Source organism: Numenius arquata, chromosome 2 (genome assembly GCF_964106895.1).
Source record: "Numenius arquata chromosome 2, bNumArq3.hap1.1, whole genome shotgun sequence".
NCBI lineage: Eukaryota > Metazoa > Chordata > Aves > Charadriiformes > Scolopacidae > Numenius > Numenius arquata.
In genome coordinates, this window is record NC_133577.1 from 131,577,193 (window position 1) to 131,604,744 (window position 27,552).

Sequence of the window (27,552 nt, forward strand, 5' to 3'; positions counted from 1 at the left end):
CAGGCTTGGAAAGGCTTTATTTATGTTGAAATAATGTTTTACTTTTTAACAAGTGCATCTACAGTCCATAATTCTGTTTTTCTTTTTCAGGGTTCTGTCGATGCATCAGAACAGAACATCCAAAGTACGTCAGACAGAGGCCTTTCCTCCGCGGGGAGAGAGACGAGAGCTGAGTTTATGGGCTGTTTTGTGGGGGATGTTTTTCTCCTTTAAAAACAAACAAACAAACAAGCAAGCAAGCAGCAAAGGAAGCATTTAAATTAAGGCGGAGGAAGAAAAAAAAAAGCTTAGTTAAATGTATTTGCTTTAAAAGTTGCTCTGGTTTATTTTGAACAAAAGCATATTTAAAAAGGTGAGCGGGTTTACTAATGCTATTTCTTTGAAAAATGCCTTTCACAAACCACATTAAGGAAACATTCTCAGTTTCATTCCACAGAAATAAGCACAAAATCCTGTCATAACAAACACTTGTGGTTTTATCACTTGTGTGCTTGATATATTGATAACGGTGCAGCCTAAGTGCTTGCCTGCACTATATTAACACATGCTGCTTTGACAAAAGCCAAACTCCTGGGGGGAGTTTCATGGGCCGGGGGGGAGGTTAGATCCAGGATTCCCTGTGCTGGACTGATAAAATTTTGTAGAGAAATATTATAGATTGCAGACCCTGTTGTAATAATTAAGAGAGTATTGTGAGGCCCAGCCTCCTGTTTCAGTGCCGCCCTCAGCTGGCCGAGGAGAAGGGACCATCACCCTGCACGGTACTAAGAGCTGAAATTCATTCAGCGCGTCAGCCCCAAAGGTTTCCAGCTGCCATCCTCATGCAACGTGGATTTACCCAAGAGTAGCGTTTGCATGGACCTTACAGAAAGTTTACAGCTCAATATGCTATTAATTTTTTTATTATGAAAGTTATGGCCCTCTTTTCCTCACGTGATGGCAATGAACTGTTAACCAAAGCAGTTTTCCCCTCACTTTAATCCCCCACACAAACATGCCCCCAAATAACCAAAAATCTGTGCAAAAATTAGGTCATTAATGTGGCATTTGCTGTCTCTTCCAGGTTTAAAAGAGCTAAAGAAAGATTACCTGCAAGTAATTACCTGGAAGTAATTATCCTTCAAAAACAATCAGGTGGAGAGAAACGTGGCAATCAGCTTACCCATCCTTTTACTCGAATACAAACGGTAAGTGAAGGGGGAGCGGCGGAAAAGGGAATGGATGATTATCCTTGATGAATGATGCAAAACTTGTCAGTTGTGGAAGGGCTGTAAATCGGGTTGTACAACCCCAGCAGCAGCAACACCAGCTCGGGGACAAGAGGTGATGCCGTCTCCTTTAGTCAAGTCAACCTGTCACCTCTGCTTGAGACTGTCACAGCACAGTGCCGCGTATTTCTCATTTTCAGTTTCGTGAGGGAAGCTTCTTCGTGGCAGGAGGGTGTTTGAAGCACATTATTAGAGTGCCACAACTGAATAAATGAAAACAAATTAGGCATAGGATGGGGTATTTGGGAGAGATGAAAACCTTCCACAGTTGAGATACTCTTACAACAAACTTACACGCGTGAACCAATCTAAGAGACAGACTTGGACTCTCCCTGGTGTCAACCTGCAGGAAAGACCAGATAACCTCACCCTTGTCACTGCCACTAATGTGATACTGGAACCTGGCCCGTGGCCTCTGTGCAGGTCCGTTGATCCTCTATGGTCTCCAAGAAGTCACAGGAAAGGGATGACCTCCAAGAAGATGGCAGTTGCATACTCAGGGGTGTCTGGGCAGATACGAAGAGGCTTGGTCTCTTTGGAAAGACTCTTAATTTTTTCCCAGCTGCGCTTAAGAGCACCCAGGGCCAAAATAATCTTCCTTTCCTCAGCCTGTAGCACCTTGAATCCTTCTTGAGGTGGGATTAGGGGGGCAGGTGAAGGTGTCGCTCTCACTGGTAGTGCAGCAGCTCCTCCCAGCGAATGGGCTGGGAAAACACCTCCCGCTCCAGCCAGAGTTCGTAGGAGTAGTGGAAGTCCTCGGGGAGCTCCAGCCGCTGTCCCAACACGCTCTGCAGGCAGTTGTCCACCGGCGCAAACTCCGAGTCTTGAGGTTTGTCGTATCTCCGGCTGTTGAAGGCTTCGATGTTGGCTCTCAGGGTGCATTCCTCAGCCTGGAAATCCCATGGTCTGGCATCGATATCTACGTTGAAGAAGAAACGAGGCCAAAGCATCGTGGAAGAAATAATTCTGATAAGAATGAAGATTTTACAGCAACTGCATGCCTGAATTGACCAGCGTATTAGCCAGTCCTAATTATTATTCCTCATCAATTCCCATTACGTATGCATTTTAATTTCAGGTATTTAAATAAAATACGTTAAAACCACTTGTAAGTTAAGCAGCATCCAGAAGCTTCCTAAAGAAATGCAATTCTTTCTGCTCTATAGTGTGCTTTAAGGACTCTCTATAGTTACTCTTGCTTTTTTCAGAAAGGCCTCACCACTTTTACTGAAAATCTCTGCAGATGTCCGAAGTAGAGATTAAATGTACATAGCTAAAACCTGGCAAGCTTCTTACGAGCTACTGAAAACAAACTTTTCTAAAATTTGGACAAATTTAACTACGAATGATGCTGAAAAGCTAATAACTGGCTGAAATAACCATGATATTTTAATATATTGATATTACATAATATGTAATATTATGTAAACATCTAACGTTAAAAAATACTGTATTTTGAAAGTTGGTCTTTGTGAGCTCTAAATCTAAATTTCATGACTGAAATAGTCATTCTCTCCGTAAAAGTTCAGTAAATTCATTGGCAAAGCTCAGCAGGGAAGGAGGGAAAGGTCCGAGCTGGGTATCGATATCTATTTTTATACAAAGATAAAAATAAACGCTCCAGGAAAAACCCTTCCAGATTGTGCCTCTGAAAGCGGAGTGCTTCCCTGGCAAAGGGTCCAGGTGGAGATGCAGTCTCTGCTAAGCAGCGAATTGTGCAATCGAGTGTTGCGTTATGTTGTTGATTAACTCTTTCGGGGAAAGTGGGATACACACACCAATTTATCCTTCGCATTTGTCTTAAAATTGCATTATTCTTAACATTGCCATGTAAATTCAGTTACTGAAACCTTTGCTCCAGGGCAGGTGACATTCTTTGCCTGCTGTTTTGGAGCATGAGGTGCTTGAGCTAAGTCACCTAAGGCAGGCAGTATCCCATAGCTGTATCCCCTTAGTGGCATAAAGAATCCCCGCTGCCGTATTCAATCCCCCAGGGAACAGTCAGTGTGCTGAGAAAGACAGCAACAGGACAGAAATCTCCCTAAAAGAAAGGAAATCCCCAGCCTTCCTGCCCTTGGATCATTTGGGGAATTCCACCAGCCCCAGAGAGAATTTCATAGAATCACAGGATGGTTTGGGTTGGGAGGGACCTTAAAGATCATCCAGTTCCACCCCCTGCCCTGGGCAGGGACAACTCCCACCAGACCAGGTTGCTAAAAGCCCCATCCAGCCTGGTCTTGAACCCCTCCAGGGATGGCAACTCCACCACTTCCCTGCTCCAATGTTTGACAACTCTTTCAATGAAGAATTTTTCCCTAATATCCATCCTAAACCTCCCCTGGTGCAACTTGAGGCCGTTTCCTCTTGTCCTATCACCTGTTACTTGGGAAAAGAGACCAGTCCCCAAAAGACATGCAGACATCGTGCTGAGGGACATGCTTTGGTGGTGGGCTTGGCAGCGTTAGGTTAACGTTTGGACTTGATGATCTTAAAGGTCTTTTCCAACCTAAATGATTCTATAACGATTCCCTCCTGATGGTCCTGAACAGAACCTTAAGGCTTCTGAAAAAATCCCCAACACTGACCCAAACAAGTTTATGGGATGCTAACAGGTCACAGGCCAAACCATGTCATACCCCACTTGTGCCGGTTTCAGCTCCACACACAGAGAAGATGCTTCCCTGGCCCTACTCACCGTTGCCGTAAGCCCAGTCATCGTTCATGCGGTGCCGCACCTTCTGGTAAATGGCAGACATGGTCTTCATGTTGCTCTTTCTCCACTGGCGCCCCAGGTACTTGGTCTGGATTTTCAGCAGTTTGAGGACATACAGCTGCATCATGGCCTGCTTCACCTTCAGAGCTCGTTTCAGTATCGGGGCCGACTTAAAGACCACCAGCATCTGTCAAGGAACCAACACAAATCCACGCAATGTGTTCAAGAAAGCCACACGAGTACTGTCTGCGTAGCTTTGGGCATGAACGGAATCAGAAAATCACAGACAGGGGTTGGAAGGGACCTCTGGAGATCATCTAGTCCAACCCCCTGCCAGAGCAGGTCCACCCAGAGCAGGTCCCACAGGAACGTGTCCAGGTGGGGTTTGAATGTCTCCAGAGAAGGAGACTCCACCACCTCTCTGGGCAGCCTCTTCCAGGGCTCTGACACCCTCAAAGGGAAGAAGTTCCTCCTCACATTTAGATGGAACTTCCTCTGTTCAAGTTTGTGCCCGTTCCCTCTTGTCCTGTCCCTGGGCACCACTGAAAAAAGACTGGCCCCATCCTCCTGACACCCACCCTTTGAGTATTTATAAGCATTGATGAGATTCCCCCCTCAGTCTTCTTTTCTCCAGGCTAAAAAGGCCCAAGTCCCCTAACCCCTGGACCATGTACGGTACAAACCCCAAGCAGATCCCATAGGAGCGTTCAGTATAACCAACACTTGCTGCAGGGGGCTTGAAGCCCATAGAAATAAGTATTATTTGCAGAAGTAAAAGTATTTCTGCATTTAAGGCTCAATTTGCGAAAAAAAAAATGGAGCAGAAGCCCCAGCACTGTCAGGAGAAACTCTGAGGAGGAAGGCTGGGCTGAAGCCGGCAGAGTAGAGCCGGGGACACGCTCGAGATGACATACTGACAACCCCTGGCGGGTCTCGGAGAGACAGGACATCACCTTACCATTGTCCTGGAGTGCTTCCACTTGGTCAGCTTGTTGAGGATCCTCAGCAAGTTAATGCAGGAGAATAAATTTCTCCAGCAGAACTGGTTGTTGTCTCCGGCTTCCTGCAAAGCAGAGAAGGAAAAGCGTAATCCCAACAGCGGAATTCAACAACACACAGACGTCCTTGGGCAGAAAGTCTTTATTTTTACTCTCTGCACAAGTCTTATTTCCGATGGAGAGTGAGCAGCAGAGGTACCTCCTCGCCTGGGTTGTCATGGTGCTGCCGAGAAGCCAACAGAATCTGGGGGAAACCGTTCCGAAAGACTCAGGTGTAATCAGCGTTTTAATTTGCATTTCGGTTTAGAGCAAGAGCTACGATAAATCACATCATTCCGCCACGGGAAACATACATCGTGGTAGATTCGTATTCGTTGGTTACAGTCGGAGAGCAAATTACAGCCTAGTGATCGCCGCCGCTTAGAAAACGGGTTTTGTTAATGTCCCGGTTTGAAGTAAAACCGAACCAATTTTCGGTTACAAAAGTTACAAGTTCTGTAACTTTCCATCCCAGCCAGGCCTCCTCTAACTCCCTGAAATTAACGGCGTATTGGGGAGAAAACTGCTCGTTCTCACAATGATCAGCCCAATGTTTGTGCTCCGTGCCAAGGGATGGTGAGCAGGGAGGCCCTTGCTTATCCTTATTGCTGTAACAACCAAGGGCAGCCAATTTCCTTATTTGCCCCCTTAGAGGGTCGGAAACGGAAAAAACGTAGAGGGGTCACATCGGTGGGGAGGAGCGGACAGGAGAGGTGACCCAAACCTGACCAACTGGGGTATTCCATCCCATCTGCCCCACGCTCAGTATAAAAGCTGAGGGATCAAAGGGTCAGCCCCTTCCTGCGATGGCCGACGTCCAGAGAGGACTCTGTCTGTTCATCTGCCTTTGATCCCGATCCGTGTGTTCCTGACTCCAGAGCTGGAATCCAGTTCCCATTCGTCGCTGAGTCCAGTCTGGGACTTCCCCAGCGCCTGCCGGTGACGTGACTGTCATCCTGGGAGCTTGATACGGTTTTGTATATATTGTATCTATTTCATTAGTTTCTTCTTTATTTTTATTTTATTATTAATTCTTCATTAAAGTAGTTTAGTTCATTCTAAACTTCTGAATCTCCTTATCTCTTTCTCCTCCTCTCTCCTCTTTTGGGGGGGAGAAGGAGGGGGAAGGGCCATCTGTCGGTCCGGTTTTGGTAAATTCGGCCGAAACCACGACAGTTAATTATATAAATTAATTCATAAATCACCACGTGCTTAGAGGACGTATTACTGACAAATAAAAGGAAATCGCATAGCAACGCGGGATGAGAAACAGCAGCATTTATATCAGGAGGACAAGACTTTTCTGTACCAAAGATTCCCCCCCCCCCGGCTTAAGTGCAGCTGATTTGTTATTTTAAGTATTAGCTAATTAGCTAAATGTAAGCACCCCCAGCCCCCGCTTGGGTAAATATTGCTCTCACATTTGAGCAGCGATTCCAGCGCTACAGTAACCTGCTTTACGTTTGAACAGCACTGAGCACAACAGAAGCGTCCCACAAATAACCTATTTGGGGATGAGAGCGGAAACAAACGCTGCTTAATTTATAAACCGCTTAGAGCCAGCTACAGCCATAACGACTCCTGGAAAAAAATGCAGTATTTTGCACGATCCAGGTTCTGGGCAGCCTCAGGAGGAGAGTTTGGGGATGAGCCCAGGGAGCCTCTTCCGTCAGCATCTAATCCAGCTTCGAAACTAGATTTACCCAAGAAAATCCAGCCAGCATAACGCTTTTCTTCTTAAAAGCAAGAACCGAACATATTATTTCAGTAAGCTGGTGAAATGCTGTTGTACTTAGAATTTTTAGAGGCCAACGAGAAAGTGCTTCTGACTTATTGAATTCTGGGATTTGGTAAAAGCCACTCTGAGCAAATGCACTTTTCTGCCAGCAGAGGCTACATCTGTGCTGGAGGGTCCTGTGCACACAGCAGAGCGCAGAGGTGGGATGTCACCCGGATGTCACCCAGATGTCATCTAGATGACACCAAGGTGCCCGCGGATGCTGTGTGCAGCTCTGGGGGTACCCGCTCAGGACGGTGCCCGTGCGGTTTCATATCGGTGACAAGTCCTAATCTGCTCTCTTTGCACCAAGTAGTTTTTCCCCAAAGACCCCAGCAGAGTAAGCAAACCCCCATTTCACAGGTAGATGGACTTATTTTTGTCACCGATCTGACACTGTCTCTACAGTTTCAAGTGAGTTTGCAGATGACACCAAGCTAAGCAGGAGTGTTGATTCCCAGGAGGATAGGGAAGCTCTACAGAGAGACCTAGATAGATTGGATCATTGGGCCAACATCAATGGCATGAGTTGCAACAAGGGCAAGTGCCAGGTTCTGCACTTGGGCCACAACAACCCCGTGCATTGCTACAGGCTTGGGGAAGTGTGGCTGGAAAGCTGCCTGGAAGAAAGAGACCTGGGGGTTCTAATTGACAAGCGGCTGAATATGAGCCGGCAGTGTGCCCAGGTGGCCAAGAAAGCCAACGGCATCCTGGCTTGTATTAGAAATAGCGTGGCCAGCAGAAGTAGGGAGATGATTGTGCCCCTGTACTCAGCACTGGTGAGGCCACACCTGGAGTATCGTGTCCAGTTTTGGGCACCTCAATCCAAGAGAGATGTCGAGGTGCTGGAGCGAGTGCAGAGGAGGGCAACGAAGCTGGTGAAGGGCTTGGAAAACAAATCCTATGAAGAGCGGTCGAAGGAGCTGGGACTGTTTAGTACGAGGAAGAGGAGGCTGAGGGGAGACCTCATCACTCTCTACAACTACTTGAAAGGACACTGTAGAGAGGTTGGTGCTGGTCTCTTCTCACAGGTAATTAATGACAGAACGAGAGGGAATGGCTTCAAGCTCCAGCAGGGTAGGTTTAGACGGAACATTAGGAAAGAATTTTTCACAGAAAGAGTGGTCGGGCATTGGAACAGGCTGCCCAGGGAGGGGGTTGAGTCACCATCCCTGGATGTGTTTAAGAGCCGTTTAGATGTGGTGTTGGGGGATATGGTGTAGGGGAGAACTTTGTAGAGTAGGGTAGATGGTTGGACTCGATGATCCCAAGGGTCTCTTCCAACCTGGACGATTCTATGAGGGAACAGGTTAAAGACTTTAATCCCGCTTTTACCCCCGTCTCCGGTTACCCTCCCCCTGGCACCATGACAGCAAGATCCTCTGCAGCCCCCTCCCCAAACACGGGGAGTGACAGCCCCGTGACAGGAGAGGGGAGATGGGGACCAGCAAGGAATCGGAGCCGGTCCCGCAATGACGGGTGAAGCCCCTACTACCTCTCCAGGACAGCAGCCACTCCTGATTTACACCGCGTGGGGACAGCAGTTACCCCACAGTCTCCTCTGGAAACGGCACTGCTGAACCCCTTCTGCTTTTCCGTAAAAGTAAACCAAACACAAAAACCACATAAAATGTTGGCTGAAGAAACATAAATACACGCACAAGCATATGGCTCTGAAGTACCAGGGCGTGTTTAATTTCTATTAAATCCTTACATTCACGGGTATCCTCCCCAAGATGAACATACGTGGTGAAATTCAAGTTGGTTTCTGCATATTTTCTAATTAAATTAGTCTCCCGTGAGGCTACCACCCGTGTCTGCTGGAGGAGGAAGGCGAGGAGGCACTGTCGTTTAATGCAACAGCACCCAAACTGGGGACCAGCCCCTACTGGGAAAGCCTAACTGGGAATATTTTCCCTAAAAAAAGTTCAGTCTCCTATAGCCACAAAGCTTAGCGTGAGCGTAAGGATTAGCGTGAGCCGTCGGAGCACTCGGTGACACGTCGCTAGATGTCCCCATCGGGCTAGGATGCGGTCGGTGGGAGCCTGGCAGGGCTGGAGGGATTTGTGAGCAACTTTGGCTTGGAGACACTAGGGGAAAATCTTTCACTTTAATGATTTTTAACCTTTATGAAGCTAAGGAAAATGACATAGGCTTAAGATTTTAGCAGCTTGAGATCATCCCTGCTCGGACTGGTTTTCGTCAGGCTCCTTCTTAATAATTCCTGCACCATTTAGGGTCTTCTCCTCTGATCCCCCTCCCTGTTAACCCCAAAGCTTGTCCCCGCTCTGTGCCCTGTCCGAGTCCAACCTACTCTGCGCTTGAATTATTGCAGTTATGAAGCTGCCAGCATTAATTAACGTCTCATCCGTACTCCATGTATTCACACAGCTTGTCGCGCTGGCCGGTCTCCGTAATACTTAGGCTCCTCTCCGTAGGGAATTTGGTTCATTCCTTAATCTACTGGTATCTTATGAAATGTGAGCGCTCGGAGTAATTTAAACCTGGGAGGAAACGGCCTCTGGGCAAAGCCTTTTTAAAAGCAGGCTCTCTTGTTTGGAGAAGCGAAAGGGAAAACTCTAAACCCAACTATTTTTATGGCCAGCAGTGCTTCCTCCCCACCTCCTCATAGCTGATAGCAAGTGGGAACAGCGATGGGAGGAATTTTCAAGTCTGGAATGGGGAGGGGGGGGGAAGTCTGATTTTGGAAAGGTTGGGGTTACAGAAAAAGACGACAGAGAACAAGAAAACAAAAAATCCTTCCTCACCCTCTCACATAGAGCAATACTGGTTAAAAGGACCCTTTCTGTGTTGCTTACCAGGCTTTCTGCGGTGAGCTCAGGCAAATCACAGACCGTACAATGCGGATAATCCAAGACAGAGATGCTGTGGAAGATGGGAAAGAAGGGACTCGTTAAGATCAAGGTAAATATATCATCTTAAAAAGTTGCTTTCATATGTGATTATGCCCAGCCATCTGTAATGTCTTCCTTGTGCCTGGGGTTTGAATCGCAAGGGCAGCCTTATGCAGCCAGTAGTCAGGGTGGGCAACGAGCCCGTCTCCAGCGAGCCATGTTGGGCACGTGAACTGGGCTGTAGCTGGTCCCCCCCTCCTGCATTTCCAACTGCCCAGACGGCATCCAAATGGGCTTCCAGCCTCACGTCTCAGCCTAATGGAGCACGTCGATTCCTCTTGGCTCCGAAACTCATCCTGAGTGCATTAATAAGGACTCGAAGGATTTGGATCCATTAAGACATGACAGATGAGTTATTCGGATGCACATTTTAAAAAAGGGGAAAAAAACCCACACCCAAAACAGATCTAAGGTTAAAATGGAGACATTTGATTACCAGCAAGAAAGTTCACAACAAGGGCATCAGGTCTTTCAAAGCCCTCCAGGGATATTGCCTTTGTAAAAGTAGCCAATTAAAAAAAAATAAAAAGAGAAGTGTATAAATATATATATATATATATAAAACATATGTATACATACAGGGACACACACTGATGCTATCCGTGCCCTGAGATGTGCTGGTCTAGATCTAAGTCTAAGATCTAGTCTAGATCTTAGACTGATCTAAAATGAAGCGTGCACTATCACACAACTTCAGTTCTTGTGTTCCCTCTTCTTTGCTATTTTTTCGTTTTTTAAATTCAGCAGCTGAGCAACGAGCTGACTCGTAACGATCACTGAGCCAGAGGCAATCCAGGGTGAGACCCCAGGTCAGGAGATCCCCTAAAAAAAGGCTTCATTTAAAGTGTTTGTCCCAGGAAAGGCTTGCCTGACCACGAGGAGAGATGGTCCTTGCTGGCTCCTACCCATCGTCATCCTGAAACTGGAAGTGCCACGCAGGTAATGAGTGGGAGTGTGGAAGAGCTAAACCTCCCTGGATCAGAGCATCCGGCTGTAAACCCCTCCTTTTTTCACAGGAGCATTATCCTGCCTGTGAAACCTCCATCAGAAAGCAGAGGAGAGAGCTAAAGTGCTCCTGGGCTACATTTCCTCCTCACTTACGTGCCTTTAAAGCACAGGACCCAAAGTGGAAACGTTTATCAGCAAGAGAATTAATATATTGCTTTCTATTTTTCCATATGTGACTTTTCACACATACACAACCATACCATGCAGGAGACAGACCAGCCTACACATGCAGCCGAAGAGCAACGAAAAGAGCATGAAAAAGCAACCAAAAAAAGGATCTTTTCATCATTCCCACAGCAACATCCCCCACGGTGTTCCCCTCCAAACGGGGAAATCCAACCCAGTCCTACCGAGCTGTGAAAGCTCTTTCTGTCCTTACGCCGACTTGTGGTAGCCCAGCCAGTCCCTATACAGACTCAAAACGGGGCTAGTGTCTTTCTCAAATCAGAAGTAAGAGTCAGTGACAACTATGCAAAACCTGAAGAAGTCAGGAAAGCTGAACTATAGTGGAAAAGACCTAGAAGACTCTACCCTGTTTAGCCTTTTTGAAGCTGTGGCCCACAGATGCCTGGTGGCACTGGTCCGCTTTCCGGGAGTCCATGTAAAGATGAAAACAATCCTACTGTCAGCAAGAGTGATGGGTCTACGTGTATTTTAGTAGTCCAGTGAGATTGGACCCCCCCCATCCGGTCCTCCTCGTTAAGCAGAAGGGATTTGCTCCCCTCCAGCGTATTCCATAGTGGAGAACATTCTACCCCAAAGCCATGCTAGGTGGGGACCAGAGGTCACTCAGTCCCACCGCGTGCTCCTCATGCACAAAGCCTCCCTGCTCCATCCTCTCTCTCTCTCTTCCCCAGAAGCGGCTGTACCTGTTTTTGGCAGTGATATAAGACATGATGTTTTGGTTGAAGAACTTCAGGATCAGCGGGATGCAGTTGGCAAACACCAAATGCTGGGACACGTACTCAAACTGAGGGAGAGAAGTGAAATGGGTCAACGTTAGCTGGAACAACTGGGAATGGAAACCTGTTTCCAGCAAAAAGCAAAGCAGTCTTGATGGTTTGCTCTAGACACCTCGCAGACCATCTGAAGACCATACGGATGTGTGCTGTATGAGGCTTGCGTCATACAGAGCAGCTCCCACCAGCTGGAAAACTCTATTTGCCATAGAGCAGATGCACAAAATTTATGGCAGTAGTTTAGGAATAGCTGCACCTAATGACTGCAGTGGAGCTTTTAAAAATAAAATCAGAGAATCAGAGAATGGTTTGGGTTGGAAGGGACCTTAAAGATCATCAAGTTCCAACCACATGCCCTGGGCAGGGACACCTCCCACCAGAGCAGGTTGCTCCAAGCCCCCTCCAACCTGGCCTTGAACCCCTCCAGGGATGGGGCAGCCACAGCTTCTCTGGGCAACCTGGGCCAGGCTCTCACCACCCTCACGGCAAAGAAGTTCTTCCCCACATCTCAGCTCCATCTCCCCTCTTTCAGCATCAAACGCGTCCCCCTTGTCCTGTGGCTCCCCTCCCTGATCAAGAGTCCCTCCCCAGCTTTCCTGGAGCCCCTTTAGGGACTGGAAAATTCATGGCAAAACAGTGTATGGGGAAGAAGGAAAGAGGAGATGTAACTATTACATGAGAAAACACAATAATTCCTATTGCAGCCACATGCTAACCCCATTCCCTTTCCAAATTTTGACTGAAAAATGTAGCCTTACCTTCATCTATGCTTTTAATTTCTCTCCTCCTCTAAACATTAAATGGTCTGGGTATGTACAGATGCATAATACAACAAATCTCTACTGTCCTCTAAAGTGCCAGACGCAAATAGCAGCAGTACCCTACCCCATCCTGCCCGTGCCTCTCAGTAACCTGCAATCAACATCCCAAACTTCCGAGCGAAGAAACAGTTTGTTCCTACGTGTCTCCGCTCAGCCTGGTACAAGCTGTCGATGCTCGGTACCCACCGATGACACACGGCCGCCATTCTTTGCGGGTGAGTAATCGGAAGTCCCCGCTAACCGGGATGTGAGATGCTCTCACTGCTTTGAAATGCAGCCACCAGTGACTGGAGAGACCTTATAACGGCCTTCCAGTACCTGAAGTGGGCCTACAGGAGAGATGGGAAGGGACTCTTGGTCAGGGAGGGGAGCCATAGGACGAGGGGTAACGGTTTAATTGAAAGAAGGGAGATTTTAGATTAGATACTAGAAAGAAATTCTTTGCTGTGAGGGTGGTGAGACCCTGGCCCAGGTTGCCTGGAGAAGCTGTGGCTGCCCCATCCCTGGAGGGTGGACGGGGCTTTGAACAACCTGGTCTAGTGGGAGGTCTCCCTCTCCATGGCAGGGGGGTGGGATGGATGATCTTTAAGGTCCCTTCCAACTCTAACCATTCTATGATTCTATGATTCTACTGGATCGGGCCAAAAGTAATGCCGAAATGCAATAATTTGATGGCGTTTTTTTGCTGGCGTAAGAAACGCCAAATCTCCACAGAACTGAGACAAAACCCCACGATTTGGGTTGGTGTGCAGGTCTGCGTGGTTGCTGCCACACTGACGTGGCAGCCAGGAGGCAGAGAGTGGCCTCTAGCAGAACCTGGACCAGCCACGCTTTCCACTACCTGCCACTGCTTTCTGGAAGCATCATCTCAGCCCCTGCAGTGGTTTTTGGGGTGGTCCTTGAGACCAGGTTCATCACCAAAAGAAATTATGATGGCTAACCCCAAATCAGACACAAAAGTAGAATCACGGGGAGAAAACCCCACAGCTTTCTCCAGACTTAGCACTAGACTGCCAGTGTCCTTCTGCCACAGAGGAAGAAATGAGAGGAGCCGTTCTGGGGGTGAAGTGAGAAAAAATTAGTGAAGGGGTGGGGGGGAGGAGCAGAACAAATGTAGGATTGTAAAAATGTAGGGATTTGTTTCATTTTATGCAATCCAATATATGGATTTGTATTTATCCCCAGATAAATATCAGTGGGTTTCATAACACAGAGGGATTTGTACCATGCTGAAACCCTTAAAGGAAAAGAAAATAAGTAGAAAACACTAATTGACTTGCAGAATGGGTGGAGAACTGGGCCCGGGACACAGCTCAAATCAGTCCTCGATCCTTTTTGAATTAAGGACAGCCCTCATGTGGGTGAGGTTCAATTGGTGCCATGCAGATGAAACAAAAATCAGATTGCATCTAGGACCCAGACCTCCAGGCTCTGTTGAAACTGGAGCCCCAAGAACTTGATCCTGCTGAGGATCTGGACAGAGGACCGGATTAGTTGACCTCGTGAGGTCCTACCCAGCACTATTTCTGGTCATTGGAGATGAGACAGAGCAAAAGAGGGTCTTGTCTAACCCCAATCCCCTCCCCCCTTCTGCTGGGGAGGCTGGTGCTCTTGATATCTCCTCAATTTTAATCTCGTCAGCCACAGTGTGATTTTTTCCAGAAATCTGGAAGCTCCTTCCACGTGAGTGGAAACGAGCCTGTCAAAACACAGTCGGAGATATATTGCAGGCAGGTTATCCTTGCCTGAGTAACCCTATACAAACCCTGGCCCGGGGCGAGGGTTCACCGCTACGGAAAAGCGATCCTCATAGATCCTCTCCAGGAAGGGTTTCCATCAGGACACACCGGCTTCAAGACCAGCTTGGCAATGGCCGACCCCTTCTCTGCGCTCACCTGGTAGATGTGGTTCAGCTTGAAGTGCTTGAGGAGCAGCAGCAGCAAAGCCGAGATGCTCTTCACGATGATCTCTTTGTGTCTGTTCACATCAATCCCCAGTTTCATGCTCTGAAGAACGGTGATGCTGGGGCGGAGGGGAAAGAAGGCAACAGCACGGTGGGGTGTGGGAGCAAGGAAAACAAAGGGACTGTTGAGAGCTTATTCATCTGGACAGGCTCTACAGAAACAGAGACCTTCCCTTCCTCCTGGGACTCCCATTTCCATCCCCTCCTGACTGGTGGCGCTGAAGTGCATTAAAAAAAGGGAAAAAAAGCTGATTGCCCTCCACCAGCAATCCTGGGGGAATGGTATGAAGGACACCTGCCATATGTTCATGTGTCTTTATGATTTGTGTCAATTAGTGTGATTTTGTGATTTGTGTCACTTAGCTAGCAGAGCACAGTGGGTGCCGACTGCGCTCGAATTGTTACGCTCCTGAAAAACTGGCATTGACATCCTTGGCTTTCACCCCTCTGCCCTGGCAGCAACAGTAGCTTGCACCTATCCAAGGAGACATCCCCAGGAGCCCCACACCCCCAACCTATCGTCAAACCCCAACTCTCCTCCTCAGTCCAAGACTTCACGGCAAAGCTGGGATGGCTGGTGGCCACCTCCTCAAGAACTTACGGCATCTCTTCAGGCAACACGTCTGCCAAGATGTTGATGGAGTCAGTCTTGGCTTTAGAGGTGGGCGCTGCAGCGAGGAGGATCTTCAGCAAAGCTATCTGCAGGGGAGGACAGACGTGGGGGGATGCTCCCGGGAAGGGGGTATTCCTTTTTTTCCCCTTCATTTGGTGAAACTGGACAACTTCAAGCCAAGACTATAGGGTTTCACCAGCCCAACCAGCTCAACCTCTCCTTTTATACCCTGGGCAAACAGGCCAAGGGTGGGGAGCACAGGAGCTCTATTTTAGCTTCAATTTAATGCATCATGAGCACCTGAGCTCATGGATAAAATAACACAAGGGACATCTGGAGCTTAATCCATTTAAATCTGTGTTTGTCTCCCCCTACGGACAGAGTGCACATGACCCAATTAGCATCTTAGGATCACAGAATGGTTTGGGTTGGAAGGGACCTTAAAGATCATCTAGTTCCAAGCCTCCTGACGTGGGCAGGAACGCTTTCCAGGTTGCTCAAAGCCCCCTCCAACGTGGCAATGTCCTCGTAAGGAAAGTCATAACCAACAGACACTGCACAGTTTGAATAGCTGTTGAGAGCGCAGCCAGGTCGGCAGAGACCTGAAGGCGTGACCACCTTGTTTGCCGAGCCACGTAAAGCATGAGGATGGTTTAGTTTGGTTCCTGGCCTAGCAAGCCATCACCCTCAGAGATCAGCTCAATATCATAAGGGAAAGTTAATCTCAGCAAGAAGGACAAAGGCTCAAAGGACCAATGAAGTCCATAGGTTGCTTCTTGAAGTCAGAAGCAAAGATGCCTGCACTGGTGTGCAGCGACTTGCTGGTAAATACTACAGCTCACACAACTCAAGAGATGACACTAGGCCATCCCTGACTGGTTCCCTTTGCTGTTCAGAGGGCAGGAGCCACTTTTGAGCTCCCACCAACATGGAGGACTTTGTTCCTTCTTCCCAATCCTCCATACACATCCTATTTTCCAACCACTGACCTGTCTCCAACCATTTGACCATGTCCCTGGGTATCTATACCCCTTGATCCTCTGATTCCCTCCCCTTTCCACCCAACTCTGCTCTGGACTCCCACCAAAATCTCACCATTCGAGTTCTGAACATGCCCCAGCAGCCCCTTCAGTGCTGAGCTCTGAAGCTCACAGGTTGGCCACCATTCCCCGCTCAAAAGCTCTTCTTTACTTTTAAGAAACATGGGCTTACCATGTACTGGGGGAGATTGTACAACATTGCTCGATACAAGATCTCACAAGGGGTTTCTTGGACTTCCTCTTCCCCCTAGCGCAGAGGAACATTAGAAACAAGGGAAAATTAATTCTTTCCAGTCCACACACTTGTGATGTGTCAGTCACCTCCATAAAAGCCAGCTTGAGGACACAATGATGGATATAGCTTCATGCTGACTACAGGAAGCTCTAGGTCTTTCTCCGCTGCTACATTTGATCAAGATATGGACTTCTAGAAAAAAGAGCATCCAATGTGTGCCCCAAGAATCACACAGAACGTACGGATTTCTATGACACCTTGGAAATCTTCCACACGTCTGTCTAGTGATGGAGTGCGGCAACTTCTTACCAGAGACATGGGACACTTCTCCAGCTCCTCCTCGTTCTTGATCTGGACGTCTGAGATGGAAATGTACTTGTGCTGGAAAAAATACCCAGAGAGAGGCAGAGCTATATCACAACTGAAGAATGAAGGACAGTCAGCCATGACAGCAGTTGCTGATTTCAGTAGTATCTCGTTAGGTGTACAGATCACAGCAGATACACCACTCATTTTTGAGTGGGACATCCTTCTGTCCCTGAAGCCCCTTACATATCATGCCTTTGATTACTTCCACTTACTCCTTCTCGGATCTCTCTGTAAGTAAATGGAGTAAGTAAAATCATCTCCATCAGACCTTAGATAGGGTCACTTGGCCTCTGGAGGTGTCTCACTCCATGTGGAGCACTGCAGGAGCCAAGCTGGCCATGCTTTCCCCTGGGAACAGCACAGGTCTGGGCATGTATGTCCAACTATGGAATTCCATCACCTTCAAAGCACAACGTGGCAAATGCTCGCCAGGACACAGCAGTATTACACCTTGGATAAAGGGAAAGTCCAAGTGCCGGACAATCTACTTGGAATTGCAGTGAGGACTCAGTTTTCCCTTTTTGCCCTAATTCCTGCAAGAAGCTCCAGAAGCTTTTCCTATGACAACTAACAAGAAGGAACCCTCTTACTCCCTCCAGTAACTGTGTTTCAGCTGGAGGTTAGATGTGAGGATCCCACGCCGCATGTGGTGGATATCGAGCCCCTCTCAAGCTGTTCAGATCCTGACTGGATTCATAGAATCATAGAATCATCCAGGTTGGAAGAGACCCTTGGGATCATCGAGTCCAACCATCTACCCTACTCTACAAAGTTCTTCCCTATATCATATCCCCCAACACCACATCTAAACGGCTCTTAAACACATCCAGGGATGGTGACTCAACCCCCTCCCTGGGCAGCCTGTTCCAATGCCTGACCACTCTTTCTGTGAAAAAAGTTCAAAATTCATCAAATTAACTTCCCAAGGCAGAGAGAGCCAGAGCTCAGACCAAAGGTGTTGCTGTACATCAGCTGAAGAGGAGCAGAAGACTAAATTCACGAGAAATATTTACTGTGGGCTAAGAACATACATCTGAGGAACCTGAAACTTATAATAAGTGCTGTATCACAAAGTTAGACTTGTGATGCCCTTCAATCCCTCTGTGGTCCTGGTGATCTTGGCCAATGATTTCCCCACCCCCATGAGATACCCACGGGTCCGATACCACCTCAGAGCATCTGCTGAATTCCACAGAGCAAAAACAGCAAGGGATGAGGTTAGACAAGCTGACTGCCATTCAGCAAGGCTTTCTGGGCCGCTTCACCTGAGCGCCGTGCATGGAGCCACCATCTCACCTGCTTCAGTGTCTTCACGCTTTCGTGGATGGGCCGTGGCAGCCCTATCAGGGTTTCGGTGTCCCTGTAGGGGATGAAAGAAGGTAAGTATGAGGCTGGGAAGAAGATCTAGGTTTAACACTTGCATGTCATCCAAGGTAAAGAGGGAGCTTGTGGTCTGCTGAGTCTTCTGAACGCATCCCAAGTGGGTCAGGAATTGGGAGAGGTGTTGGCATGAGCTGCCTGCCCTCCCACCTCCTCCCCAGCAAAGCCTGTACGAGAGAAGGATGATGTCGGGGTGCAGAATTGGGGTCATATCAGGTCTCTGCATGGAGCCAGCTTGAGCCCAGCACTGCACCTAAAAACGAATATACCCTGCTGGGGCTGTGCCAGGATGACTCTGCACCCGCAGCTTGATTTATTCACAAACTGGGTAATTTGCTGTGGATACCACATTGTCCCCACTCCCTCCCTCATGAAACCAGTCTCTGGCTTGGGCCAGGGGTCACTTATTCTGAGCTAGGTCTGATTTTTAATAGAAAGAGGTCCTTGGAGACCAGCATCTCCAAGAACATGTTTTTATAACGCCGAGTGCACTGCTGCAGCTCCAGCAAAATCCAGTATCGTCTTAATCATGCCTTAGGCTGGTTGAGTTGAAGAAACCTAAGCTCTGTGGACACCTTCCACCAGTTAAATTGCACCGATGGGAGCTAGGAGACAGACTTTGTTGGATGTGCACAGGTAATACTCACTGTCCCAGCGTGAATCCGATGAATTTGTTCCTGCTTGCTTCCAGGAAATGCTCGATGTCTTTCTGTCTGATGGAACAGCAGAGAAACAAAAACAAGGAGAAGTTTGGAAAACAGGCATGTACCAGATCACAGCCTACATCGCTCAGGAAGGACGGGACCAGCAAGAACATTTGAGCTTTCAAGGTGTGATTTCTAGAGGTCCTAATAGCAGCAGGATAGAGGCGCCGTTGCTCTCGTTGGTTGGGAGCAATGTGAACCAAAACCATTTATATTTTCTGTGCAACTCCATGGGAACGTGCAAATAAATGGAGAGGATTTCCCTATGACCAGCACCTTTTTATCCACCTTCTGTGCTCCGAGCATACGCATCTTCAAGGAGCATCTGCTCGCTTCGAGCGAACAAATGTTGTCTCCACAGTCTGGCAGAACATGTGCCGCTCCAAGGGTGCGAGCTGACATCTTGTCCACCTTGGGCACCTTTCATGAGAACTGGTCAGGGTCTCAGCACTTACAAGTAGGACACGAACCGCGAGCCAAGGCTCTCGCAGGCAGAAAGGAACCCAGCCGGATTTCCAGGCACCAGCCAAGAGAAACAACGATCATTTGATTTCGAAGCTGAGCACATTACATTAGGTGGAGTACCACGGCACCGCGTGTGCGGAGACCCATGTGGGAAACCAGTTCTTGCCATGTCCCCGTGAGGAGTGCTCTGGACAGACATACTTAACCCTGTCACTGCTCCCACATCGAAAAGATGTATTTGCTCCTGTGTTTTCAAGATGCTGGATTAAATCCAGGTTTTGTATCAACAGCAGAAAAACCTCACATAGACTAGAGGGAAAGGGGCAGAGGTTTTCACCCTCTTTTCCTGATGCTCCCCCATATCATGTGTAGCAGAACTGGTCTTAGAAAGGAAAGGCACCAACTTCTTTATCCTCAGATGTTTTTCTCTAATTTTTCTCCAATTTTTCAAGGCTACTCAAGGAGGCTTCAGCTGGCAACACAACAGTCCCACTCAAGCAAGAGGTGACGTTATTAATGAGTTCCCAAGATGATTAGTCTAGGACCTTGCCCTACCAAGATCCATTGGTGCCAGCTGGGAAAGCTGACCTTGCTTCCACAGCACAAGCGTCCTTCCCAGTACAAGCTGGGATGTCCAAGATGGGATTACCACTTAGTGGCCAAGCTCGGTTTGTAAAGACTGGGGAAGGGCTCAGCTAAACCCAGTCCAGAAAGGACCAACTGAGACAATGAAAGAACTGGAGTCACTTCAGTTCATCTTGCCAGAGGCCAGTAAAACTGCCACAGCCTGACCTTCAGCCTGCAATGAACTCCAGGACAGGTAGGACTGGGGAGGATGGCAGTGAAACCAGATGGATTTACCTGACTTTGGGGGCCCAGGGGAGCCCTTTGGGGAATGACACCCTTTCGATGGGCGGGCGCTGGGCAGGCATCACGGGGATAATCGCATCCCGCTCCATCAGGTCCAGTTCCCCCTCGATCCCGCTGTCCACATCATCGTTCTCCTCTTCATCCACTCCTGCTTCATCATTCTTGAAGGGGTCTCTCTCGTTGTAGATATCCAAACTGTCTTGCTTCACCAGGGGCTGCAGCAGAAGGAGAAGGAGAAATTCAAGTCACTCTGTAGATTTCATTTCCCTCCCAGCCACCAGGACCAGACCTCTCCATCCTGGAAGGATCAAGCTCCCAGATGGCCCTCAGGTGAGGATTTGCTTCCTAGCTGTTGTCACCACAGCCTGGAGAAGGAACAGCCCCCCTCCCCGCACCTCTAACTTTGCTGCTCTAAGAGGTGTGACCCCATTTTCCATCTTAACTTTTGGAGGCACCATCCAACATCTCTCCCCTAGCAAAAGAGGTGTTTTCATCCTCAGACCATAACACAGCAACTCCAAGAATGGAGCTAAAAAAAAAGATGAGCTTGCTGTGAGCAGTTTGCTTCTGAGAGCTTATCAGCCCTTTGCCATAGGGTCAGGATGTCCTCTCACTTCCTCCAGATCAAATGCATTGTGGGGCTGATCTGCTGCAAGTGAAATTTGTGGGTGAAAAGCTGGTCATGAGCTGGCAACGTGCGCTGGCAGCCCAGAAAGCTCCCCGCATCCTGGGGCTGCATCCCCAGCAGCATGGCCAGCAGGGCGAGGGGGGGGCGGATTCTGCCCCTCTGCTCCGCTCTGGGGAGACACCCCCCAGTGCTGCCTCCAGCTCTGGGGCCTTAGCACAGGAGAGACATGGACCTGTTGGAGCGGGGCCAGAGGAGGCCATGGAGATGCTGGGAGGGCTGGAGCCCCTCTGCTGGGAGGACAGGCTGAGAGAGTTGGGGGGGTTCAGCCTGGAGAAGAAAAGGCTCCGGGGAGACCTTGGAGCCCCTTCCAGTCCCTAAAGGGGGGGGCTCCAGGAAAGCTGGGGAGGGACTCTGGATGAGGGAGGGGAGCCCTAGGAGGAGGGGGAAGGGTTTGACACTGAAAGAGGGGAGATGGAGCTGAGATGTGGGGAAGAACTTCTTTGCTGTGAGGGTGGTGAGACCCTGGCCCAGGTTGCCCAGAGAAGCTGTGGCTGCCTCATCCCTGGAGGGGTTCAAGGCCAGGTTGGAGGGGGCTTGGAGCAACCTGCTCTGGCAGGAGGTATCCCTGCCCAGGGCAGGGAGATTGGACTAGGTGGCATTTAAAGGTCCCTTCCAACCCCAAACTATTCTATGATTCTATGAAACTGGGAAATCCATGAGCACTTGGGGGAGAAGGGAAACGCTCCCAAGCACAGGCTGGCTCCTTGAACGGATGACGATCCCCATTGGAAAAACATTCTGGGCTGTGTGCTGGGAGGATGAGCCCGCTCTTACCCTCCGGCTGCGGTGACCACGCTTCTGCTGCTGCTGCTCCATGAGCTCGATGGAGTAGGTGGGAGGTGAAGCAGCACGCATGCTCCGCATCACCTGGATGCTGTCCTCCGGCAAGGGTGGCAGCCCCAGCTCCTCCCGCTTCCTCACCTTCATGGCCTGCAAGGCTTCAAATCCTCCCAGTGTGAACTAGGGACCAAAAAGAGAGGTGAGAGAAGAGGGATTAGACATCCCACCTGGACTACATGGTTCTTCTGGGCTTCCAGGACCATTCAACTGGAGAGCTGAGGATGAAGGAATCACATCACTGATTCGTTCTCCAGACTTCTCCCACACCACACATCCTCTGCATGGCTCAGCCCACCCTTGTCCCAGAAGAAACTGTTTGCCTTGTGTCAGCTTCCTGTGCCATCCTAAATAACCTCGTTATGGTTGGATTGAATACTGGGGAACATCCAGGCTGCATCAGCACTATTCCCAAAAGGACTGGTTTCTGGAAAAAGAAAGGGTTTGCACTCACCAGAAGCACCTTCCAGAGCAGGAGCAGGACCTTCTTCATGGGGAAGTGGGGAGCGTGACCACTGCAAAACTTGGTCACCATCGTGAAGAGCAGAAGAGCAAATGGTTCTTCAGTGTGCACTGGGAAACCTGGTGGAGAGAAGGACCAGAAGCAGGTTCAGAGCAGATCCTCTGGCACTGAGGTCTCCCTGCTGGTCCAGCATGACAAAGGGACCTGTTTAGAGCACAATGAACTCTGTGGCTCACTCAGCTCCATCCTGAAGGTCTCCCGGCAGGTTTTCCACTCAGGGGGATCCGCCTCCTGCTCCACACGGATGTTCTCCACCATCAGGTACATGACACTGAGCAGCACCCTGCCGGGACAGCAGGGCGGGGAAGTGACACTGCCAGACAGAGGCCACTTTGTCCCCAGAGGCTGTCCCACAGCCTCCACCCGACGTGTTAGTGGGAGACCAAGGGGGTACCTGAGCTCCGTGCTGTCGGCCAGCGAGATGGCTGGCTTCCTCAGGGCGCTGCTGCAGGCCTGGCTGTTGCTGCAGGGAAGGGGACAAGCTCAGTGCCAGCCACTGGCCACAGGCTGCTCCTCGCCCCGACCCCCAGCCTGTCTGCGGTGGTGGAAACACCACACTGGGGGATGTGCCATGGCTGTGGCATCTCCCTGGTCCTCGGTGAGGAGGAGGAGGAGGATGGAGAGAGAAGAAGAGAGCGAGGAGGATGGGGAGGATGGAAGAGGAGGATGGAAGAGGAGGGTGAGGAGGATGGGGAGGATGGAAGAAGAAGATGAAGAGGAGGGTGGGGAGGATGGAAGAGGAGGGTGGGGAGGATGGAAGAGGAGGGTGGGGAGGATGGAAGAGGAGGGTGGGGAGGATGGAAGAGGAGGGTGGGGAGGATGGAAGAGGAGGGTGGGGAGGATGGAAGAGGAGGGTGGGGAGGATGGAAGAGGAGGGTGGGGAGGATGGAAGAGGAGGGTGGGGAGGATGGAAGAGGAGGGTGGGGAGGATGGAAGAGGAGGGTGGGGAGGATGGAAGAGGAGGGTGGGGAGGATGGAAGAGGAGGGTGAGGAGGATGGAAGAGGAGGGTGAGGAGGATGGAAGAGGAGGGTGAGGAGGATGGAAGAGGAGGGTGAGGAGGATGGGGAAGAAGGAAGAGGACGGTGAGGAGGATGGGGAAGAAGGAAGAGGACGGTGAGGAGGATGGGGAAGAAGGAAGAGGACGGTGAGGAGGATGGGGAAGAAGGAAGAGGACGGTGAGGAGGATGGGGAAGAAGGAAGAGGACGGTGAGGAGGATGGGGAAGAAGGAAGAGGACGGTGAGGAGGATGGGGAAGAAGGAAGAGGACGGTGAGGAGGATGGGGAAGAAGAAGATGAAGAGGAGGGTGGGGAAGATGGAAGAATAGGGTGAGGAGGGCAAGGAGAACAAATAAGATGAAGAAGAGGACAAGGAGGTTGAGGCGGGTGAGGGCAGCGTGGGTCCTCTCACTCGATCTCCATGTTGAGGAGCTCCAAGAAGGCGGTGAAGGTTCCCAGCTGGTACAGGAGGAAGCTGTTGTGCCGAGACCAGTGCAGGACATCGCCTTCATTATCACAGTCTCCGAAGACACCTGGAGAGGCCCAAAAGGGAGGCACTGGTTAGGAGGGAGCTGCCTTTGAAGCCCTGGAGCACACAGGACCATCCTGGGAAGGAACTAAGGCTTCTCCCAAACCCCCGTGATGAAGCCAGGCAGTGGGTAGGTGGCCACATCCAGACATGAGACATGTGGTCCTTACCCTGTGCCAGGTAGAGGATGGCCCGTGCTACTTTGAGCCGCTTGTCCCTGTTGACCACCTCCAGCCCATCCAGCAGGCGCATGACATAGGCCTTCTGCTGAGCCCCATCCAGCTCCAGCCACCTCCTGCCCTGCACTGGAAAAGGGGACACGACAACCAGCCAGGTGCCTCCCCAGGGGTCCTGGTTTCGCCCGGGGGGGCTCCCCTGGGGTGCTGAGCCCAGAGCTGGTACCTTGAGCGTGAAAATCCTCCTCGAAGCATCTCCTGTTGGTGCTGAGCTCGGGTTCCTCAGTGTAGCTGTACAGCTCTGATGGAGAAAGGAGTCACCAGGGACCCGGAGGAGTTTCACCCTCCTCCTCCTCCTCGCCAAATTCCTTGTGGGGCTCTGAAGCATCCCTACGCACCCAAGGAGACATGGGGCAGAGACCTAAACTTATCCCCAAGCTCTTCTGCAGCTCCAAGGGGCATCTTGGAGCCACCCAGTGCTACCAAATTCATCATTTTCATCCCTGTGTCCAAGCTGGGCTCTTCCCACGCTCCTGCCCACAGCGATGGTGCTTGAGCTGTGTTTGCCCTTTCATAGGGTAATTTTTTTGGGAGGGGTAATTTTCTGTCCCAGTAAAGCCAGTTTGCCACGGGAGGGACCGCAGGGGCACCCAGGCAAGACCTGCGCTGGTTTCACACCCAGCGCCTCGGATATTTTGGGTCCCTGCAAACAGGGGCTGGACTTGGAGGGACATGATGTTGTGCCTGTTCCTGTATAATTCCTAATGGTTCCTATATAATTCCTATAGGTCCTACAGCGCTGAACAGCACCGTGAAGGAGTGAAACGGTCCTGGGAAGGAGGAGGAAGGATCCCTCGAAGAAAAAAAAAAAAAAAAGTGCTTTAGCCTGGCCAGTTCCTGCAGCTGAGACACGCGCGGCTAAAAATAACCCCTTTGCTGGTGGAGACAGGCTCGGGACGCCGAGGGTTACGGGGCAGAAGCAGCCGGAGCGGGAAGATACAGGAACGAGGACTCGGCCCATCGTGACACCCGCGATAAAGGGTGACGCTTCCCAGCCACCGGGCATGTCACCCGTCCTCCCACCCCCTTGTCATCGCCTCCCGGGTAATTCGGAACCGGGGGGGGACAACCCCTGTGCTATCCCCCCCCCCTTCTCGCCCCCGATGTCCCTTTTCCTCGTCCCCGGGGGGAGCGAGTGGCTCTCTATTAATAAATCCCTCTTTCTCTATTACCGCAGGGAGGACACCACCCGATATCCATCCCCCATCCCACTCGCCCCGACTTCCCGAGGGATTTATTTCTTTTCCCACCCCGATGGGCACCTATTAATAGCAACGCAGCACCCGAAGGCCGCTTCACCTGCTAACTCCGCTCCGTGGCCGTCGGCATCCCCGTATTCGAACTCCAGGTTGGGACAATCCACCGAGCCCTGCGGAGAGCGGGTTGGGGGGTCAGCGGGGGAGGCTGCCGCGTCCCCAGGGATATTTCGGGAAGGCAGGACGGCTGCCAGCGCTCTCAGCCTTCGCGTTAAAGCTCCTCCAGCTGCCGGAGCAGCGAATCCCGCACGGATGATCTTGACACGGAGCTCCGGGGCTCGAGCGGGTCGCCTGCGCGAGGCTACTTAAAATACAGTGCAAATTTGGAAGGCGAGTGTAAAAAAAAAAATAAAAATAAAAAAATAGCAATTCTGGAGTCCCAGGGAAAGCAGAGGCAGAGCCCAAAAGCGCCAGTGAATATTTGATGCATTTCAGTGCCCCAAATATTCTTCAAAAAAACAAAGTCTGGGGCTGGTTTGAAGCAAAAGCTCCCGGGAGGATGCAAACCCCCTCCTGCTCTGTCCTCGGCATCCCGGATCCGACAGCTTTCGGGACCGAGCTCTGCCCTTTGGAAGCCCCCTAGGGTTGTGGATATCTCCCCCCCCTGCCCGCCTTCCTCCCTTGCGGAGGAGGAACTGGAGCATGAAACTTGGCCGGAGGATTACGGCGGGGCAGGGAGCAGGCAGCCGCAGCCAGACGACGACGACTCAACGCCGGCCGGCATCGCGCCGCCGAGCCCCGGGGAAGAGAAACACGTGAATGGATAATCAACTGAATTAACATAATTTCTCATGTTGAATCCCAGCATCCCTCCTCGGCAGCCGGGGCTGGAACCGATGCGCATCGTCACGATTAATATTGATGACCCTGGAGGACGCGCGGCTTCGACTCGCTCGGAAACGCTGGTTTCTCGCCCGATTTCTGCAGCCGAGGCAAGCGGGGCGGTTCGGGGAGCTAAAGCCCAGGAGGAATTCGGCGCTAATCCGCTTGGCGAGGCCGAGCCGCTGCTCTTGGAACCAGGAGGGAAACCCAGACACCCCCCCCCCCCCCCCCCCAAATTCACAGGCAGGGCTTGGGGGGGGGACACACACACACAACTCAGGCACCGTCTCCCAGCAAAGAGGGAGCCTTTTTGGGATCAGCTCCCCAGGAAGCCCCTCGACCTGCGGCTCCTTTGTGTCCCCCTGCTCATGGCGGGGGCGGGGGGGGGGGGGGGGGGAGGGAGGGTGTCCCTTGGTGGCTTTAGGGTGGCTGGGGACATCAGTCCCAGGCTGGACCCTGGTGACCTGAGCTCGGTCCTGCCTCCCCAGCCTGGCACCCACAAAGCTGGACGGGTGCAGCCCAGGGGGGAGTTTAGGGGTTATGTGATTTTGGGGTGAAGGGTGATGGAGGGGATGGCAGCCCCCAGGCCCTGGCAAGGAAGGAAGGTGAGCGGGTGCCTGAAAGGTGTAGGGGAGCCCAGGGTCCAGCTGTGAGCCCCAAACCCTGCTGCCAGCTCTGGGAGCGGGGCAAGGAGGTGCCAGTACCAGAGATACCCTCCCTGGGGACCCCCACACTCCAGAGTAGGCACCCCCGCAGGAAACCGAAGTCCCCAGGCTGGGGGGACACCCCTAGGACCAGGACAACCCCCATCCCCAAACCTCAGATCAGTCCCTGCAGGAACCCTCACTCCCGGGAGAGGGACCCCAACCCCCGGGACAGGGACACACAGCTCCCGGGAGAGGGACCCCTCACCCCCGGGACAGGGATACTCAGTCCCCGAGGACCCCCAACCTCCGGGGCAGGGACCCCTCTACTCCAGGGACCCCCAACCCCCGGGGTCAAGGATCCCCAACCCCGGGGGCAGGGGACTTCCAACCCCCGAGGACCCCCAACCTCCGAGGTAGGGACCCCGCCACTCCAGGAATCCCCAGCCTCCTGGGCAGGGACCCCCCAAGCCTCGGAGCAGGAACCCCCAAGCCCCGGGGCAGGGACTCCCCCCCACCCGATATGCGGGTCTCCCCCCCCGCGAGCAGCGGCCGAAAGGAGCCCCCGGGAAGGGGTGGTTGTGGCACTGCCGCCCCCCGCCCTTACCTCGGACTCCTTCCGCTGGCTCCTGAAGAGCTCCCGGCTCTTGGGCAGGGACTGTGGCAGAGGCTGTGGCGGGGGCTGGAGCTGGGGTTGGGCCGGCCGAGCCCTGCCCGGGGCCGGGGCCGGGGCCGGGGCCGCTCCGCCCGCCGCCTCCATCGGCTGCGGCCCCGAGCTCTGCAGCGCCGCCGAGCACGTGGGGGCCACCCCTCCGCGCCCCGCCCCTCGCCCCGCCCCCGACGCGATCATTGGTCCGCCGCTCCAGGGGGCGGGGACGGAGGA

General features: G+C 51.3%; 1 protein-coding gene across 1 annotated transcript; it reads right to left on the reverse strand.

Annotated features, from left to right (window-relative positions):
- STRIP2 (striatin interacting protein 2) lies at positions 1-27,429 on the reverse strand. The gene is made up of 21 exons (XM_074163389.1): positions 27,277-27,429; positions 25,247-25,316; positions 24,114-24,188; positions 23,882-24,016; positions 23,595-23,715; positions 22,580-22,648; positions 22,362-22,468; positions 22,117-22,244; positions 21,600-21,785; positions 20,129-20,352; positions 18,746-18,811; positions 18,015-18,078; positions 16,659-16,730; positions 16,287-16,361; positions 15,063-15,160; positions 14,394-14,520; positions 11,588-11,688; positions 9,615-9,681; positions 4,940-5,044; positions 3,964-4,168; positions 1-2,187 (listed from the first exon to the last, which is right to left on the reverse strand). Exons 1-21 carry the CDS (start codon positions 27,427-27,429, stop codon positions 1,937-1,939), a joined length of 2,499 nt encoding a protein of 832 aa, XP_074019490.1. The 3' UTR covers positions 1-1,936.
- Positions 27,430-27,552: the final 123 nt, after the last annotated feature.

Bases quoted from the DNA above. Each gene is read 5' to 3' on its own strand.
- STRIP2 (XM_074163389.1), bottom strand. From the start codon at position 27,429: ATGGAGGCGGCGGGCGGAGCGGCCCCGGCCCCGGCCCCGGCCCCGGGC. The intron at 22,245-22,361 runs GTGAGCCACAGA...TCTCTCCACCAG, and splicing joins GACCTTCAGGATGGAGCTGA to GTTTCCCAGTGCACACTGAA. The intron at 9,682-11,587 runs GTACAGCCGCTT...CATCTTCCACAG, and splicing joins TATATCACTGCCAAAAACAG to CATCTCTGTCTTGGATTATC.